Consider the following 20,670-nt stretch of genomic DNA (forward strand, 5'->3'; position numbering starts at 1 on the left):
AGGAGTGAGCTTGTGACAGCCAAGAGGGACACTTTGAAGAACACACATGAGCTGAGGGAGGAGCTGCAGATGAGAGACACTTGAAGATGGCTGTTGAAAGTAGACTCTTGCTCCAGAGAAGCTAAGAGAGGACAAATGCCCCAAGAGCAACTGAGAGTGACATTTTGAAGAGAAGCTGCAGCCTAGAAAGGAATGTCCTGGGAGAAAGCCATTGTGAAATCAGAACTCTGGAGCAGACGCCAGCCACATGCCTTCCCAGCTAACAGAGGTATTCTGGACACCATTGGCCATCCTCCAGTGAAGGTACCTGATTGTTGATGACTTATGCTGGACACTTTATGGCCTTAAGACTGTAACTTTGTAACCAAATAAACCCACTTTATAAAAGCTAATCCATTTCTGGTGTTTTGCTTTCTGGCAGCATTAGCAAACCAGAGCAACAGGTCTCTGTGTTTAGTAAATACATCACTGTATATTGGTCAGGAATCTTGCTCCAAAAAAAGGAACACAAAGATTAAAAAAAAAAAAAAAAAAAAGACAATCAAATCCACTAATGTCCAACACTGGTAGATAAAGGCTATGATACACTAAGGCAGAAGTCACAGGAAAGGACCACACGGCCCAGTGCACCAGAAAGTCCAAGAATAGAAACCACAAGCCCAGGAAAGCTGTCTGTCTTCTGGGAATTTTGCCCATTTCTGTGATGTTCTTGTCCCTTTTTCAGCCAAGCAATAACTGATCATCCTACAGCTCATCCCTAAATGCTAGAAGATCCCCAGGTACCTTGAGAATTGCCAAAGATTGACTATAAATTCAGAGTTAAATACATTGACTGTAGCCTAATTACCTAACCACGGTATCCAACTGTGATGTCTGTGATCACTGCCATGTTATTTGCTGGAACATGTGCTTGAAAAGTAGAACTTCCTTATTTCCAGTCATCCTTGAGAATAAAGTATTCATAACACATCTAAGTATCACTTCCCGTAAACAACAAATTTTCAGTGGAATTTTGAAACAATGTTGAAGATTTAAGTGTTAAATATATTATTAAACCATAAACAAATTTCATGTCTTAGCCAGCCCGAAAGCCCCAAAGTTCTTGATAATCATGATTTAATAATCTAAGGCTTGTGATTAAAGACCATAAAGCCTCACCCATCAAGCAAATCCTCTGTGAAGAAAATACCAATTGGGGGCATCTGAAATAGCTAACACTCAACTAAATGAAACGGAGGATTAAAACAGACTTCAGAGAGGAGGCAAAAAGGGCTTCAGAGAGTCTGGTGAGTTGGGAACTGAGATGAATGATGAAGATGGTCAGGAGAAGAAATATGCAGAATTGCAGGCAGGATCCAGAGGCGCCAAAAGGTTTGAAGCACAGAAACCACGAAGGGAAGAAGCTTGGAGGGTTTATGAGGCAGGGAAAATACAAATGTGCATTTCTACTTTTTACATTTCTAAACAGAGCCTTCTGTCAAGCTTCATATTTGGTGAAGTGTAATAATGTCTAGAGACCACACTTCTGTGTTAAGATAAAACTGGGGCATTTGGTAAGGTGTCCTAAAACTACCCCACCATGGGGCACTCACCGGCCATTGTCACGGCCCACGCCCCACACGCGGATGCTCACGATGGGCTGGGAGTGAAGCACCGTGCGGTCCATGGGGTCCACCAGGCTGAGCAGGTCATTCTCCAGGATCAGGTACATGTCTTTCCCCTGGGTTCAAAGAGAAAACACGCTGTCTTCTGCATGGAGGCCAGACATCCTTAAGGTGCTCGCGGTTATTGAGGCATGTCATTTCAATGATCAAAAGAAGCCATGCTTTGAGTCTATAATGTGTTTCCCTAAGAGAGGAATACTTTCTCCTGACTAAAATTTATAAATCTTTCATCTATCCCTTATATACCCAATTTCCCTCTCCAAGCCCTCAGAAATGTGTCTCCAGCCTGCTTTCTAGTCAGCTCTTATTTTTAATTATTTAAGTTTTTGAATTTTTACTCTAAGTTAAAAAAAAAAAAGAAAGAAAGAAAGAAAGAAAGAAAAAGCTAATGGTGAGTTTCCTGGACATCTGGGATCTTACTATCTCCATGCCTCTCATACTTGTATAAACCCTCTCTCTCCATTCCTTCCCTCTGGCCAGACTCTAACTACCATCCCTGCAATGGCCTATACAGACCCACCACAATGGTTGTCTCTTCTCAGCTTTTACAGTACTTCACATCTGTGTGATTTGACTGGCAAATAGTGGGCACAGCATCATGACATTTCTTGATTCTAACAACAGCTAACATTCATATGACCGTTTATTACATCTCAAAGATTATGCTCTGTGCTTAAGGTGCTTTGACTCTTGAAATCTTCACACAGCCCCACCACCCCACATAAGAGCTTGGTTTGTCATTATCTCCAAATGGCAGATGGAGAAACTGAGGCTCAAAGGTTAAGTAGCTTGCTCAAGATCTGACACAGAACCTGTGATGCCCTTTGCTACATGGGTGCTGTTGTAATGCCAGTACAGGGGAATGCCTGGGTCTCTCTTGCATTGCTATTCAGGTTCTCAGGCTTTGGTGCCCATCACCCCAAACATGTTGACTCCCTGAAGGCAGGGACACTAAGACAATCCCACTTTATTTCCCTTGCAATTCCGCAGGCACAGTTTTATGAAATTATTAACCATTTGTCATACAACCGAAAGACTCTCTCATGAAGATCACTGTCAGCCCAGATGCTGTGGAGTTGAAGCCTGGCAAGAAACAGTGAAGCTTCTTTGTGGGTGTTGTCAGTTGAACTGTGTTCCCCAAAATGTATGTTCAAGTCATAGCCCCCATGAATGTGATCGTATTTGGAAATAGGGTCTCTACAGGTCTAAGGAGCTAACAGGAGGTCACACTGGGTTAGGCTGGGACCTAATCCAACATGACTGGTGTCCTTATGAGACTTAGAGGGAAACCTGCACACAGACACACAGAGAAGGCCATGTGAAGACTGGGCAGAAACTGGAGTTCTGTTGTCACAAGCCAAGGAACAACAACAATCGCTGGGAACCAGCAGAAGCCAGGAGAGAGGCAGGAACAGATTCTCCCGCTGAGGCCCCAAGAAGGAACCAGCAACCCTGTCAACATGATGATTTTGGACTTTTGAGACACCAGAACTGTGAGAGAATGAATTTCTGTTATTTTAAGCCACCCAGCTTGAGTACTTTGTTATGGCAGCTCTAGGAAATTACAATAGTGGGAGGTCTTCAAATCCCAAAGTGGGACAGATAAACTGCTCTTTGGTGTAGTTTTTGAGCATGATGTTTTACGTTCCTATCAAAGGTTCTTAAGGGAAAGCAATCTCTGATGCTTACGCATGGCTGAGATGGGTACATTAGTGCCTCTGCTGTGGAATGCTTAAGCTGTGGCCAGTGTCTTCAGCTGAGTTCCAGGATAACTTGAGATCTTCCCAAAGAGCAGAAAGCCATTTACAGAAGAAAGCACCAGCAGAAAACACAACTTGGTCAGATTGTTGTAGTTGAGCAGACTTCACAGAGCCCGAAGCCACAGGTTGCACAGCTGCCTCACACCTACAGTGCCTCCAAACGTCTTTGCTGAGGACCTGCAGCTCATTCTACTTACTGCAGGGCAGGAACTCTCTCTGAGGACACTTCAGACCAGACATAGCTTGTCTGGTCCCTGGGCAAAGACTCAACTCTTAATTATCCAGTTTCCAGATTAACTAAGATTGAGGCACAGTTCCTGGGAAGGACTCAGTTTCCTAGCAGTTTACGAGGCTGAGTAACTGGTCAGTGGCTAAGCAAAGGTTGGCAGAGTCAAGCAAGGGCCAAGCTATGATGGTGGGCTGCAATCCCCAACCCCAAACCTCAACTAAAGGCTGGGCTCCTTTCTCCATCCTTGAACTGAAGCTGCCACTCAGCAGAACTCAGGGTTTGTACAATCACTGAGTCCTGGAGAGCTGGGGAATCTGAGAGCTGAGCAGGTCCTAGGTCCCACTGGAGTCAACCAGTCAATGTGCTTTGGGATAACTAAGCACTGCTTGGGGATTTTTTGTGCCTCCTCCTTCTACCACCCTTTTGCCCTTTCCCACCTCTAATTGACCACTGACTGTAGCCTAAAAGATCTTCAGCCAGACCCACTAGTGAGTAGTCCCCAGTACAATTTTCACCTGGGGGTCTCCAACAGCATTCTGTGTGGTTTTGTGGCAAACACCTCGCAAACTCAGGGATTGTACAACCCCTGAGTTCTGCTGAGAAGCAGCCCTCAATTAAAGTCCTTGCTGGACTCTGCCAACCTCTGCTTAGCCACTGACCAGTTCCTCAGCTTTGTAAGCTGCTAGGAAACTGAACAGAAAGCCTTCATTCTGGCTGGCATCATCATCTAACATGTTCAGTGTGCTTGGTAGGATATGACCCACAATGAGAAAAACCCACCCTCACAGAGATGGGTGATGCATTTCCTTTGGGCTGATACAGCTTAGAAACCATAATTGGTCCTCCTGAAGGTGACAGATGTCCTCTTCATCAGCTACCTTTACTGACAATCTCAGCATTATTGGACAGAGCCAATGACAACTGTCAGCTTGTAACTTTAAATAAGAATGTCTGACTGAGTGTGGAGTACCCCAGAATGACAACAAATCGTGGCTCCTGCTAAGTTTATTTTAGCAAGCTCATGCCTTTCCACATATACTCTTGCAGTTTTTTCATCAACACACAGAGGCTCCAGGTTGACCACTGTGAACCTTTGCTAATTGGCATTTGTTTCTCCAACAGCCAATGCCAATTAGATGTCAACCAAAGAAGAGCCTCTAAGTCATAACTTCATGTTTAGTCAGCCATTCAACAAACATTTAAGGAATCGTGCTATGCATAGTGAGGCATACCAAAAAGTCACAGTTCATAACCTTAAGCACCGAGCTATTCTTTATATACTATAAACTAGAAATATTGTATGGAGAATTTTGGGTTTGAGAAGTAGAGGAAACAGCAGAGAAAAACAGAATTGGTTTAGGGGCCTAACCAGGTCGGCAGGCATAGCAGATTTCCAGGCATGGCTGCCCCCCCTTCCCAGGATCTCCCTCTGCTGTAAGAATCTCACCAATTGGAGATTCCTTTACGATCTTAACAAGAGTGTAAGTCTCACGTGAAGCTATTCTAAAAAGGCAAAAACCTAGTGGTATTCACCAGCCACTCAGACATTAGTATAAATTACACAAATCTTCCTTCTAAATCCTAGCAGAGATTCGTCCCTTTGAAGGAATAGCATGTTGACTGAAGGAGAGAAAAGACAGGTGGATAATTTAATCTGCAGAGAAAGGATAGGCCTTTGGTATTTGGGTAAAGGATGGTGGGTGCTGCAGTGAGAGTTGGTGAAGTCAAACTCCAAAAAGAAAGGGTTTTTCTTGAAAATGAGAAAATTCTTCCTCCTTTCTTCCCCATGCCTGGGATCCAAAAGTCTGGCTGAAATGTAGTTCAGCCTGACTCTAACATAGACAGATTCCCACCCTGGGAAGCCTTGGGGACCTACCTCCCATCATGACCCTGCTGCTAGGATAAGATGTGAGCAGAGTTCCAAACAGTGTAATCAAAAAGCACTGTTAACAAGGGACAGATGGAACAGAGTATATTCATACAATAAGCAATACTCCAAGATTCTCCTTGATATTCCTGTTCTACATGATTTTTATATAAATTTGGTAGTTTACTTATCACTTTCCTTTCTGAAATTATCTCGGCTAACGTTTTGAAACAGAATTCCTCTGTTGAATATGAGAAAGAGTATTTAGGTATCAATATCACAGCTCCTGTATAATGTTGATTTTCAGATTGTGAATAAAGAAGAGAGTTTCATAAGAGGACAATCTGTCTATATTTAGAATAGTGGCATCAAACATTTTTTTTTTTGCAATGTGTGCTGGGGGACAGAAGGGGATCATATTCCCCTTTAAGAATATAAAGCATGGGTCTTCTTCCCCAAAAACTGCCTTATGACTGGGTAGGCCCAATTTGGCATGCAAGTTTAGGGGGTTTCTGGACATTTAAAGTCCCTCCATAGATCCTCTGGGGATTTAGGGACACCAGGTTAAGAAGCTGTCCTCTAGACAGGGCCCCAGATCGGGCGATGCTGACAAATAAATCACACAGGTGCAACACGGCTACACTACTTGCCTTTATGGTAAAATGTACCCAATAAATACCTTCAGAGCCTCTCAGTACCACATCACAAGGAGGGCTGGGGTTCCATAAAACACAACTGCACGTAAAGAAGTCTGCCATTTATCTACACGTCTTACTCACCTCTCCCCAAATGCCGACCGTATCACGGATGTCGTTTTTGCAGTAAGACAGCTGCCTGATACAGTTGTTAACAGCAACACTGCTTTTCCCAGGGGCCAGGTCCTCCTCTGCCATTTCCACCCATCCCAGAGAGCGCACAGCAAAACACTAGAAAACAACGGCAGAGAACACGAAAGGACTCATTCTCACAGCTATCCCAATTTACACTAAAATCCTCAGGCACCTACAAGGTATTCTTAATGAGTCTTTAATTGCTGCATAATGTTCCATCACCTAATTTAGTTTAACAAATCTTCTAATCTTGGAAAATTAGGTTGTGACTAATTTTTCTTTTTTTTTTTCCCATCATTACAGAAATTTTATTGGGCAGTGCTGGCTATTATATATATAATTTATTTTTTTGTTGTTATTGTTGAATTTTATTTTGAAATAAATTCAAACTTACAAGAACAGTTGCAAAAACAGTACAAACCCCATACACAGAACTCCAGCATACCCCCCCCACCGATACCCCAGATCCACCAACTTTAACAACCTGTGTGACTAATTTTTATCATTTAAAAATTACAGCAGTAAATATCTTCTTGAGCCTAACCTTTCTTTTGTGTTGAGATTACTTCCTTAGAATAGATTACCAAAAGTAGAATTACAGGGCTGAAGGGTATAAAGTTTTTTGAGCCTCCTGTTACATATATAAAACAATTTTTAATGGTAAGAAACCCAACCCATAAGATCTGTTACTTGCAAGCACCTAACATGAGAAAGGAGGAGGAAGAATAAATTAAAGAGATGCTAGACACTTGTGTCTAATAACAATGAAGCCAAATAAATTCTCTAATACCCAGAAAGGGAGGAAAGTGGGAAAAAAATGTATCTTGTGGTAACAAATAGGTCTCAGTTCCTCTAGCCTTTGTTATTAGCACCAAATCTGAAATGCTTGCTGAACAGCAGCCCGGTAAGATACCTTAAAGCGTAAATACTGTGTATCCTTTTCTTATTTAGACCGGTTTTATTTGAGATCATACTGCTTGTTTTCCTTTTTAGAGTTGTTCTACAATTTTTTCTTTAATGTAAAAAGTATATGCTTATTATAACAAGTAAAAAAATCCAAAGATGTATAAAGAAAAATATTTGTGCACATGTGGGGGTGATTTGGCTATAGCACCTGTTTTGCTGCAGAATGCCAGGGCTGCTGCGCTGGGAGGAGGGGCAAACATGGAGCCCCACTTGTGCTGGAGTCACCAGACCAGCTCCCACAGAGAGCTCAGAAAGCTCAAAAAATGAATTTTGCATTAAAATGGAAAAATACAGCAAGCTGTCCTAAACTGACCACATTCAGTTTATTCCAACCTTCCCTATTCCAGTCGCGGTGACCAGACCTGGCTCCTCCTCCATGAAAATTGCTAATCACATTTTCTCAGGGGCAAAAGCTACCAAAATGCAAAGACAACCCAATGAGGCAAACAGTAAGTACAGGGATCCTCATGTGCTAGAGTGGAAGGCTGAGCACCCACTGAGAGCAGAGCTTTAGGCTGATGGTGCACATGGCACCTCTTAAAAACAGATCAAAAAAGAGAAGGAAGTCTTGGCGACAACTACTAAAGCTATTCAGGGTCCTGTCCATGGAGATGGTTCATCTGCACAGGTGCATAAGCTGAGCAACCCTGGGGGTGAAGAACTGGTCCGTGACTAGTTTGGGGCTGGCTTCTCTCGTTAACAGAGAAGCCAATGCATCTCTAGTTCTGCTTCCTTAGCCCACAGGCCGAGCTGTGATTCTCCAGGTAGAGGTGTCAGCTATGCGACAGTTACACACCACCATGCATCTTCGTTGTTTTATTAAAACCTGCGCCTTCAGGGGCTTTGGTCCATAGGAATCCATTCCTGCTCTTTCTCCACAGAGCCACTGTGTAGATCACTATCTCCTTCCCTTGTTGGGTCTCAGTTTGGCCCCAAGGCAGTAAAATCACAATGTTGCAACCACCCCCCTGCTTGCCATTTCAATCTTGTTACCTACCACCTCCAGTGACTGCCCTCACATCAAAAAAGAAACTAAAGTTCTCTTCCTTTGGAGAACATATATATTTTCCCAACCCACAGCATAGTTGCTTCATCTGATACAGGAATAAGGCACTGCTCCAATACTCAAAGGTATTATTTTATTTAATCCTCACATCAACCCCTGAGATTGATATTAGAATTACATACTGTACCCATTTTACAGATGAAGAAACCAAGTGAAGCACAGAGTTAGTATGCTTCAAACTCAGGCAGCCCGGCTCCTGGGCTCCCATTCTTAACCACTCTGCTCCACTTCTATGAGATTTTACTGGAGGGGCAGTGTCTGTGGGGCAAGGCCCATAGGAAGGCTCAAGAGACAGTTGGCGATGTCAATAGTTTTGAGTGTATATGGCTGAAGAGTAGGGATAGTATGAACGTCAGTCTTAGCTCTCAATTATTAGTATTGTGATCTCTGTCAAGTAATTTATGAAGTCTCAATTTTTTTTTCATCTGTAAAACTGGGAATAATAGTATGCTGGTTTGGATGTATTATGCCCCCCAAAATGCCATTATCTTTGATGCAGTCTTGTGTGGGCAGTCTTGTGTTGATTGGGTTGGAGACTTTTGATTGGGTGTTTTCATGGAGATGTGATCACTCAACTGTGGGCGAGATCTTTCACTGGATGATTTCCATGGAGGTGTGGTCCCACCCATTCAGCATGAGCCTTGATTAGTTTACTGGAGCACTGTATAAGCTCAGACAGAAGGAGCGAGCTTGCTACAGCCAAGTGGGACACTCTGAAGACCGCACAGGAGCTGAGAGAGTAGCTGCAGATGAGAGACAGTTTGAAAATGGCTGCTGAAAGCTTCCAGAGAAGCTAAGAAAGGACAAACACCCTAAGAGCAACTGAGAGTGACATTTTGAAGAGGAGCCGTGGCCTAGAAAGGAACGTCCTGGAAGAAAGCCATTTTGAAACCAGAACTTGGAGCAGATGCCAGCCACGTTCCTTCCCAGCTAACAGAGGTTTTTCTAGACACCATTGGCCATCCTCCAGCGAAGGTACCCGATTGTTGATGTGTTACCTTGGACACTTTATGGCCTTAAGACTGTAACTTTGTAACCAAATAAACCCCCTTTATAAAATCCAATCCATTCTGGTATTTCGCATTCCAGCAGTATTAGTAAACTAGAACAAATAGTTACCTCAGAAGTTTGTCTTGAGGAGAACACAATACAAGACAGGTAGAACACTTAGCATATAGAAAGCACTCAATAAATGTTTGTTGAATGAATGAGCGAATGAATGCAGTGCTGCATACATATTAACTAGAGTCTTTAAATGGGAAGAATGAAAGGAGCAAAAGATTCATAATTAGGGTGACTATACATCCCAATTTTCTTAAGACAGTTCTGGTTTATGGTTATTTTTCTGGTGAACTTATGAAGAGCAGCCCCTTTCACACTCAAAATCTCCTGGTTTGGACAATAAATTATATGGTCACCCTAGTCAAAATTGATGTGAATTCAGCCTCTAGCACAGAACCTGAGACTTGAGATGGAGTACTGAGATATGCCCTGGTGGAAATGGTCTTCAAGATCAATGGAAGCAGCTACCAGGAGAGCATCTTGGTGATCCTGGTGAGGGGTGAATCCTCAGCCACCAGCACTGCTGTGGGACAGTCACATACACTTAGAACTAGAAGGCAGGAACATGTTTCCCACTGTCTCCAGATGCCTACCACAAAATCCTAGAACCTACGAATAATCACAAGAACATATTAACTACAGAGAAGGTAAGAAAGAATATTGTGTCCCCCCCACCCAAGTCTAAGAATACATGCATTTCAATCAGAACAACATACTCACTAAAAATCAAAAGCACCTGTCCTGGCTAAGAAATGTGTGTCATTCAACACACCACAGTACTTAAAGTACATTGTTTTGTCATGCTGACAAAAAAGAAAAGCCCTGGCTATATTACAGCAGTGAATTTATTTTAAAATATATTTTCTTGAGCAATATCATTATTGTTTTAATTTAGTTTCTGATCTGTGAAGCTTTACCACCATTCTATGTGACCAAAGATAAAGAATTATCAGTGTATGGGGAACATGGAGCTCCAGCAGGGAGCCAGCCGGGCTTCCTCCCAGAGGCCTGACGGCAAACAGCAACCTGCACTGTGTGCTGCTGCCCCTCTGTGGCCAGGAAGGTCCTCAACCACCACCCCTTTGCCTTAAACTCTGGGAAATAATGAGGGTTAGTGTAATCAGCTCTGGGAATAAATAAAATAGTTGAAAAGTGTTCAAAATATTTAATCAAATCAACTGCCTTGTAAAATACATCTTTCAAAATCTGAAGGAAAAAAATCCAACATTTACACTGATTGATGCTCAGTCTTCAATCATTCTTAACTAAAGGGTCAAAAAAAGAGTATTGGTTCAGAGTACAGACGGAGTCATCAGACAGATCTGGATTCTGTAGCGAATTTGCCACTTACCATCTGGTGACCTTGGGCAAGTCACTTTAGGTCTCTAAGCCTCAGTTTTCTCATATGTAAAATGGGAATAATAATAATACCTATACTTCAAAGTAATGTTGTGAGGGCTAAATGAGATAATGCATGTAACGTGCTTAGCATAGTGCCTGCCACATAGTAAGAACTGAGATATTATTATTATTATATTATTGATAGATACATTGTGCTCTTTTCTATTTGTGGATTTTAAAGGTTTCTCTTTAGTTTAACAGATTTCAGCCAAAACTAGCACGTGGGAGAGATGTACATGACAAACACACCAACTGCAGGGCTTTGTTGGAATGCAGATGGCCAGGTCCCATCCCCAGAGTTTCTGATTCAGTAGGTCTCGGAGGGGCCCAAGAATTTGCTTTTCTAACAAGTTCCCAGGTGTTGCTGATGTTGCACATCTGGGGACCACGCTTTGAGAACAACTGCTACAGACAAATGGCCCTTTTCCTTACCCAAAGTCACGCTGTTCCCAAGACTGGTCCTGAAAGGAAAATCTGAATTCAAATCCCAGGGCTGCCATTTACTATTCGTGATTTTGGCAAGTTATGTAATGTCTCTCTCGGTTCCTTTATCTGTAAAACGTGGATATTAAACACACCTATCACACAACAACCTGCCAATTGTTGTGAGGATGATGGGGTCTAAGTTAGAATTAGCTATTGCTCCTGCTGTTAGTTATTATGGGCCTCTAAGGGGGTCAGGGGCCACAGTTTGTGGCCTGAGGCTTCATTCTCTCCCATCTGTCCTCTCTTCCTCCACATTGGCATCAAGACATCATATCGTGGACGGGGACACACATCCTGTGTGCAACTTCTATCTCTATATTAAATGTCCTATATTAAAAGAGACAGATCCTTGGAGAGAATCTCTTCCAAAAACATGTATCATGAGACAGAATGTGGCACACAATGAATCCCGGTGGGTGCTAGGCCTCCATGAGTCTAAGTTTACTCACTTGAAAAATGATAATAATACTAGGCTCACAGAGTTGCTAGGACATGAAGACGCTAAAGCCACTGGAACATTACAAGCCCTGAGCAAATGTTCAATTTCTCTTCTCTCTGACTCCTAAAGGTGCTGTCATTTAACTCTTCATCCCCACACTAACCTTTCATTTTTCCTTCCCCCACCTGAATTTCTAGGTCTCCACCTTTTTCCTTCCCCTGAGCCTTAACAGGGGGACAGCAAGAAGACATCGTGCTGGCAGAAAACTGGGGGACCCTCTTTCTGGACCAGGAGGTGGGGATGGCAAAAGGGGAGAGACCAGAGGAGACCACTCAAGGTGTGCCTTCAGTGAAGCTCTACCACCAGCTGGGAAAACACGAAGAAACAGAAACTGCAAACAGGATGTATGTTCCCAACCCAAGATATAAGGTGGTCCTCATCTAGGGAACTGGAGCTATCGAGCAGTAACAATACAGGCTCTTGCCTCTAGCCAGCTGTGCCAGCCTCAGTGTAAAGCACCAAAGAAGATGGTGGTTAAAGGAGGTAACATCCAGAAAGCAGCATGTTCAATGCCCAGAGCATAGTTAGTGTTCTGTAAATGTTGAGGGACTTTGATGAAAAGGAAAATGATACCAGCACTGACAGCAACACAAAATTATAGATCTGAAAAAGCTAAAGGTGTGTAGAGAAAAGCTTAAATCTGGTCCAGCTCTACAAATGTAATCCTAATTAATACTTATTTATAGAACTACTTGTCATGTAAGCCTAATTACCCTGCAGCACAGTAACAACTGTATATTCGAGTCAATAAACATTTATTGAATGTTTTTTAGGTCCTGGAGACATACGGAGATGAGTCCGACACAGTCCCTACTCTTGAGAAGCTTGTAAAGGAGCAGACATGTAGTGGGAATCTATGTCACAGCAAGATGAAATAAGAGTACACAGGGGCATAAGCATGTGTTCAGAGCTCAAGAAAGAGGGTTTTTTAAAATTCAGAGAGAGGGAGTTTTGGACAGCTTCCTGAAGGAGGTGGTACTTGAACTAGGCCTTAGAGGATGGGTTCATTCAACAAATATTTACTGACACCAACTATGTGCCAGGCACTGTTCTAGGAATTAGAGACCCATCATTGAACCAAACAGACCAAAAAGTTCTGCCCTGGACAGTATTTTGAAACAGCAGAAGGGCATATTCATTTGGCTAGAACATCAGATGTCACACATATGCAGTCCATTAACATGGACCAAGACAAGTGAGCTATAAACAAATGGGAGGCAAGAGAGCAGAATGGTTTAGGGTCCATGTTTCCAAGTCCCAGCTCAGCCATTTTGAGTGTTGTGATCTGAGACAAGTTACATAATCACAGGGAGCCTCAGTTTCCTCATCCATTAAGAGTACAGATAATAGTATGGACCTTGTGAAGCATAATTAAATGAGATAGCACATGATAAGTACCACGCACAGGGCCTGGCCCAAAGGGGTGGCCAACAAAACACAGCTGCTGTTTTCTCGAGGTGTTTGATCCCTGCTGAATGCATCAGGATAGGGAAATACTTCTGATAATAGGCCTACCGGCAGCTTTGCCAATCCTGTTTTGTTTTTCCAACTAATGGCTGAGCATCATTAAGGATGTTATCTTGTGTGGTCTGGGGGAGCTGGGGAGTGGGACTTATGGTCACGGGGCCTGAGGAGGTGGTAGGTGTGAGAACATAAAGTAGTTCAACAAATTCTGAGGAAGTTGGACACTAGAGGATTCACTTACCAAGTATCAATTCAGGTGCATGAATTGGGGGTAGAAAAAGCTTAGTAGTTCTTTTTCTGAGTAGAAATGAGGAAAATGTTTAGTAGTTCTTTTCTGAGAAGAAATGAGGAAAATGTTTAAATGGCTCTACATAAGAAATGATCAGGAATTTAGGGGTGGACAGGAGAGTATGAAAGGGAAAAAGGGAGGGAGCGAGAAAGGCTGCACAACATGAGGCGGAGCCGGAGCTTGAGCTGGCAGGCCTGCCTGAAGGACATGCAAAGAAGAGGGAAGTCTGACACCTAGTTTTAAAAACAACTCGCTGTTTTTTGATGCAGTGTAATTCCCCTCGATATTACTCTTGATGCCCCAGCAAAAGCCTGTTACAAAGAGATGGCTGGTGTTGTCGGGAGAAATTGAAGGAAAAGAGTGTACCCCTCCCCTGGGGTGATGCTTGGCAGAAAAAAAGCAAGAACAGGCAAAGGCCTCAGTGAGGAGAACAATTCAACACAAGAGAAGAATAAGCCTCAGAGAACTGACAGAGCTTGTCAGAGGACATATGGACTTCCTTAGAATGTGGGACTGGGATTCATGGCTGTCTTACCCAAATCCCAAAAAGTTACCTGGAGAGCTGTTCCACAGAGACCTTTTATATCTGTGCCCATGGGATCAGGTGGAAAAACACTCATGTTATGGCCCACATATGAACAATGGTACTATCCTTTTTTATTTCATATCAGTGGCCAGAATAACGTAGCATTTTAGGATGCATTCATTACATTTGATAGCCTGTGTTCTGTGATGCTTCCCAAAGGAAAATAATCAATAGTAATAACAGCCCCCTGGCCCTTTCACTTCTGACAGTGACTAGCAGTATTAGAGGCCTGATACCTGCCCAGAGGCAAGAGTCTTTAGACTGTCCAGGTTCTGCTGAGAAATAAGGCAGCCGGTAAGCAAAGGGCTGTGACCTAAAATGACTTTCACAGAATCTGTTCTGAAAATGAGCAAGCATTTCAAGGTTCAGAATGTCTTCCTGGGACATGGCCTCCTAACAGAGAAGGTCTTTGGTAAATCAGTTTGTTGTCATTACTGGTAGGAACATAGATCACTGTCATTATGTAACCAGTTTTAAATGAGATTAGGCCTTATTTGTTAATGCTTTTCTTTGAAAAGCTGAAATGCTTTCCAACCCCAGCATCTCAGGGGGTTCTGCCAGGCAGGTATCTGGGGATTCTCTGGAGTGGAACTTGACGGAGTTCTCCCTCAGGTGGAAGGAAGGAATCAAGCCTGATTAATTATTCAACACGGCAACGACCTCGGTGGCTGGGAGTCGGGGTGGGGGATGGGGGGCAGAGAGCCTTTTTGCAGGGACCTGAAGGAACTGGCCCTTGGGGGCCCTGGCCCACCAGTGCCATTTACTTAACTTTCCCCCTTACTATTTATTTTTATTTTTAGAGCAAGGCAAGCCTACTGGAAAAGTACACCCTATGTTAACATCCCATGGGACCTTCTACAAAGAGGCCAGTCAGAAGAATAACAGCTAATAATAGGGAAGTAAATGGAAACTCTGTAATTTCTGTATGATTTTTTTTTTTTTGTAAACTTACAATGACAAAAAATGAAAAAATAGCTAACATTCACATAGTGCTTATAATGTGTCAGGCACTAGAGACTAATTTATAATGGAAACATATCCCACAATATCCATCTCCTTGCCTGCCTGCTTACCCCGTGACTGGCTGGTCTGGTCACGGAGGGTGGTTCCAGGCCTGGGTCACCACTGTCTCTCCCCACAGAGCTGAGCCTTGGGCTCTGTGCCTAGTAACTGCTCTGGAAACCTGCAAGGTCAGGGAGCAGGACTACCAACTGCTTTCCCAGTGTTTGAAAAATGCCTCGGGCTTGCTCAATTATAGACAAGCAGAGCTAATACAAAGAAGGGGCAAGACCAGTGCCATTAAGAAGCAGGGCTTTCCTTTCTCCCTTGTGCACAAGTCCCTGGGCAAGTCTCTGAGATGTAAAGCTTTGCTGATGTTAAATCCCAAAATGAAAATGTAGGGATTCTTTCCCAGCAGTTGTGCCGTCATTTCTCCCTGCTCTGGCCATTCCCAAGTGAGCTCCTGCCCTGCCATGACGCTTCCTAAACTCATCCCTCTGCTGTATAAAAAGTGCAGGCAGACTCTCCACCATACGATGTTGAGAAAAGCAATCACTTTGGGATTTAAGAAACCGAGGTTTGAAACATTGATGTGCTGACGAGAACGCTTGGGGCAGTCACAATGGAGTGGACTGGGGCGTGAGTCTGTGTCTACCTTAAATGTTTAACTCTTACTGGGGAATCTTTGCTTCCTCACTTATATTCAGGGGAATTAAAAACTCCATTTCTCCTCACTGAGGGATCCAATCAGTAAAGACAGAGCTGTCCAACTTGGCGGCAGCAGCAGCCTGGGCTCCTTCTTGCCCTGCACCGGCTGAAGAGGGTAGAAGGAATGGGACTCAAGGACTGTGGTTTGAGGTGATGCTGGGGAATGGGCCAGTGCCACTGCACTGGAGAGACCTGGCTGGTGGCTTTTAATTTAAGACACACACCTTTGTGGGGCACTGAAATCATAACGTCAACATGTCTTAAATAGTTTCTACATATTCACTAATCTTAAAAGCAACATTTTCACTAGTACTTGAGTGAGGGGATTTGCACTTAGTGAGCTCCTACTTTGTTACAGGTGCTTTGTTATGAGTTATTTAATTTAATGCTTACAACCAAGTGAAAGAGATATCCCCCTTCCCTGATTTTGAGGAGAGGAAACAGACTCCTAAAGGTACACTGGCCAAGTTTCCTAAGGCTTCATAAAAACATTTCAAAGAAAACAAAAGCAACCTAACTTTGGCACTGTGATAGTCACACTTAATGCTTGTGAATGTGGTAATGAGGCGGGGGAGGCGGGGTTAAGGGGAAGACTGAGAGGTGGCAGACAGGAGGGCTATACACATGCATTTATCAAGAGCATGTGTATGTATATGCACGTGTGTGTGTATATATATATGTATGTGTATAAATATATTATATGCATATACAAGGCACTCAGCCAGGTACATTCCTTTACATATCCTATCTAATCCATATGACAGCATGAGGTAAACATTATTCTCATTTTACAGATAAGGAAACTGAAGCACAGGGTAGCATTGTAAACTCAGGGTCACCAGCTGGCAAATGGTGGAGCTGGCAGGCATTCCAATCCAAGTAGTTTAGGTACAGACAAATGCCTGTCAATGTGCCGTGCTGCCCCCTATGAGGGGCAACAAGGCTGGTTTTCCTGAAGAGAGAGGCAGGCACACCCCACTCAGAGAGGACCATTCACCACTCCCCTGACACGCACAGGCGCGGCACACCCACCCACACACTCTGAGGTACCCGACAGCTACACCAGGCTGGTGCCAGACACCAGGGAGGTCCTGGCCCCATTCTACAGAGGCCCCCAGGAACTCAAGGCCAGGGGTGCATGGAGGAAAAGAAAATGTGCCCTGAATAGGGAATGAGTACTTCAAAGCCCCTAGTCTAGATGTGGGGCTTCAGGCTGGCCCTGAGACTTCAAGACCTGCTGGAGGAGCCTCCACCACAGAACTTGCCCTTCTGAGCATTAAGGAACCATTTCCTCAGTCTGCGGTGGCTTGGCTGCCCTTGCACACACTGCCCACCAGGGGGCGCCATCATGGTTCTCTACAAGATCTGGAATCACATCCTTGGACGTAAGGAGCCTCTCACCAGGCAAAGGAAATACAACTGCAACCAACTGCCTCTTCCTTCCTCCCTTCTGGCCATAGCACTGCTTTTAATGCTGTGTTCTGGGGAGGCCTAGGATTGTTAGGCTCAGGGACAAGCTGTAGAAGGAGCCAAGGGGCAGTGTGGAGCTGAGGACCTCTGGGCCTCCTCAGTCAGACAGCCCTCCTCTGTTGGTTTTTACATTCTGGGGTCCATTTACCATTTCCCTTGCACAAAAGGCTTTCTGCTGTGAAAGAAAAGCTGGTGCTCCGTGGAAATGACGGATCATTCACAATGCCTGGTCCACGGTGACTCTTGCTAATCTGCTGAGAAGGTTGAATCATCATTGCATCATGAGCTATTTATATAAATTTAAAAATAAAAACCAGAACATCAACTTATTAATTTACAGATGGAAAACCAAATAGCCTGACCGGACGCTTGGGTTTGCTAATGAGAGGATTTGCTCTCTGCAGGGAATCCACTCTAGTTTTTAATCACTAGCACATTGCAGGCTAATGAGCAAAGATAGAAACAGAGGACCTGCTTCAACTTCTTAATGGCAGAAGTCCTCTAGAAGCCCAGTTATTCCAGGAGATTCTGTGCTCATGCCAGAGACAGGGCCAATGGGTTGTGATTTAGTTCATGAATAGTTAATTGTATTAGCCATTTCCTCCCCAGGAACCAGGCTGGTATTACATGACCTATTTTTATCAATGGAAAAAGTTGAGCAGAGGTGGGTTCAACTGAGAGACTTAGCCCAGTGTTTCCAGAACGTCACTCAACAAATGATGTGTGTGTGCACATTTAAACATCAACTTGCAGGCTTATCACATTAGACATCTATCTTCACAAACAAGCATCACCATCCTACTAGCAGTGACCATTCAGTGGATGCTTAATATGTGCTAAGTATTTTATATGAAAAATAATGAGTCTGGACTTGGCAGGGAAGGCAAGAAGGAGGGCACTGACATTTTGTTATATAAATGAGTCAAGGATGGTTCTTGTGTATTGGCCTCCTATGGATCCCATGTTGTTTGTGTCTTCACAGCAGGGTGGGCCTGTAAGCCCACCAGTACCACATTCAAAATTTTTACACATCTAATTGCTTTAAGTATAGCCTAGATAAGCATAATTTTAGCCATTAAGAGCCTGCCTACTTTGCATCCCTTGCAAATTTGCACCCAACATCTGTTAATCATAGATAAGACAAATACTATAGCTATTTTAGAAACCCCAAACCATTGCTGCCCTTTGGAGCTCTCTGACCCAGACTCCAAACTTGCAGCTGAGCAACAGCCCCTAGACCCACGAGTCCCCTTTCTGATGCCTGTCTCCCCCAGGAATTCCCTTGCCCTGTTCCTCTTCTGGGTGTGGCCTTCTGCCACTGTCTCTGGAAAGTCTCCTGTTGGGAGGGACTTCCTCTCTCATATACCCTTGTCCAAGTGCCACCTGAATAAAACCTGTTGTGTGCCACTGCCTGCCATCTTCTGGTCCTATCTTTTCCTTGATCGACCCCCAAATCCTCAAACTCACCCACACTTACAGATCACTTTCCAAATGCCACATGTCTTATATGTTAATTGATCATCCTCATGAGAACTCTACTAAGTAGGTGCTGTATTTTTCATTTTATAAATGGGAAACTGAGGTTCAGCAAACTTAACTGGCCCAAAATCACATGGAAAATAAGTAGCAGAGCCACAGTTTGATCTGAGGATGGGTTTAATTCTCAGCGTGGATTATTATGTTGCTTTTACAGAAAAGGAAACCAGCTCAGCAAAGTTCAGTCAAGTGGCATAGCTGTGGAACACAAAGAGGGACCCTAATCCTGGGCTTGATTCCATCAGCCTTTGCTCCATATTGGTTATTCTACGAACAGGAAGGCTCAATCCAAGGGGCCTCTTGAGACCAAGCCTGTTCTGTGGACCCTATATGCTCAGCACTCACCCTCACTCTGCTTCCTCACCACCCAAATGCTTGTGCTACAAGAGCCCACCCATCAGAGGGGGTCCTATGGACACTGAGCAGACCTGCTAAGCCTTTTGAGAGTATGATTTGGACTGTTCTTGCGTTCACCCCAGCAATAAGGGACAAGTAAAGACATCAACATTTTTGATGACTGTTCAGATTATTCAAAAGTTTCTCCAAAAACTTATTTCTTATATAATGCAAAATGGTGGCTCTCTTATGAAGGGGTGAAGTGGGAGGGTGGGAAAGGTATTCTTTCAACCTGACCCCTAACATCTCTGACTTAGTTAACCAACCCATCCCCTGTCCCCAGACTTCCATTCATCATCCTTCCCAGGGAGCTCTAACCTACCACTGCCCAGGGCCAGAGGGACAGCCCAAAGTCACCATGAAGTGTCTCTGAGAACCATGAGTTGACAGTGATCACAGGAACCTGTCCTGATGGGACAGTGAACAGGTTACACACCAGGAAGCTTAACTAAATCTGCTGCTAGAGACACCTGAACGCCCACTGAAGCCGAGTTTGTGGCAGTAAGCATTGAATCCACATCCCACTCTCTCAGAATTTGAGTCAAGAGCCCATGGAAGTCCTAGCCAAGAAGCAAGGCTGGCAGAATCCCACTTCTATTCCTGCAGATAAGCAGCAGATGTCTTCACTACCGGGAAACCATTCTTACTCCCTGAAAATGTGAGTGGTATTTTAGTTTTCCCCTGCAGGAGTCTTGGAAAAGATTGAGAGGCAAGTACTAAGGTCCACATGGCTGATTTATACAACAGATTATATTTCTGCTCCGGCAAAGCTGAGAAATGTAATTTGCAGAGTAAGCATAGAGTAAAATCATAATGAACACCCAAGCTCTGAATGTAAAGTGAGACATTTTGTTTTGCTGGGAAAAACAAGAAGGCCACGTGAGCTCTAGGGGAGACACTGCTCCAAAGACAGGAGGAGAGAAGGCCTGAAGTCAGTAGAGAGACTATGGTTTTGGGATTGAAGGCTGAGGATTTGGGGGAGAAGAGAATGGACAGAGCTGGGACACTGTGGGCAGACTGGGAAGTTACATGGTCCAATTGCAATTAGAAAAAGTCTTAAATGGAAAATGAAATATTGGAATAAACACGAATATTATTCTTAACAACAGTTTTCCATAAGCATGCAGTATAGGCAGTATCAGAAGCAATTCAAAACTTATTTGATCCTCCATTATGGGTTGAATTGCATTCCCCCAAAAGATATGTTGAAGTCCTAACTTTGAGTACTTTAGAATGTGACCTTATTTGAAAACAGGATCATTGCAGATGTAATTAGTTAAGATGGTGTCATACTGGAGTAGGGTGGATCCTAAATCCATATGACTGGTGTCCTTATAAGAAAAGGAGAAGGCAGAGTTAGAGGCACAGAGGGCAGACGGCCACCTGAAGGCG

General features: G+C 43.7%; 1 protein-coding gene across 14 annotated transcripts in view; it reads right to left on the reverse strand.

Moving 5' to 3' along the window:
* Positions 1-20,670, reverse strand: part of APBB2 (amyloid beta precursor protein binding family B member 2) — a 447,074-nt gene that overhangs the window by 91,240 nt on the left and 335,164 nt on the right. For all 14 annotated transcript variants that reach the window (XM_037829667.1, XM_037829666.1, XM_037829663.1 and 11 more), the window contains 2 exons: positions 6,300-6,446; positions 1,593-1,720 (listed from right to left, as the gene is read on the reverse strand). In XM_037829667.1, coding sequence (XP_037685595.1) covers positions 1,593-1,720; positions 6,300-6,446 — 275 coding nt within the window. The remainder of the gene's footprint in view (positions 1-1,592; positions 1,721-6,299; positions 6,447-20,670) is intronic.

Source organism: Choloepus didactylus, chromosome 3 (genome assembly GCF_015220235.1).
Source record: "Choloepus didactylus isolate mChoDid1 chromosome 3, mChoDid1.pri, whole genome shotgun sequence".
NCBI classification, from domain to species: Eukaryota; Metazoa; Chordata; class Mammalia; order Pilosa; family Megalonychidae; genus Choloepus; species Choloepus didactylus.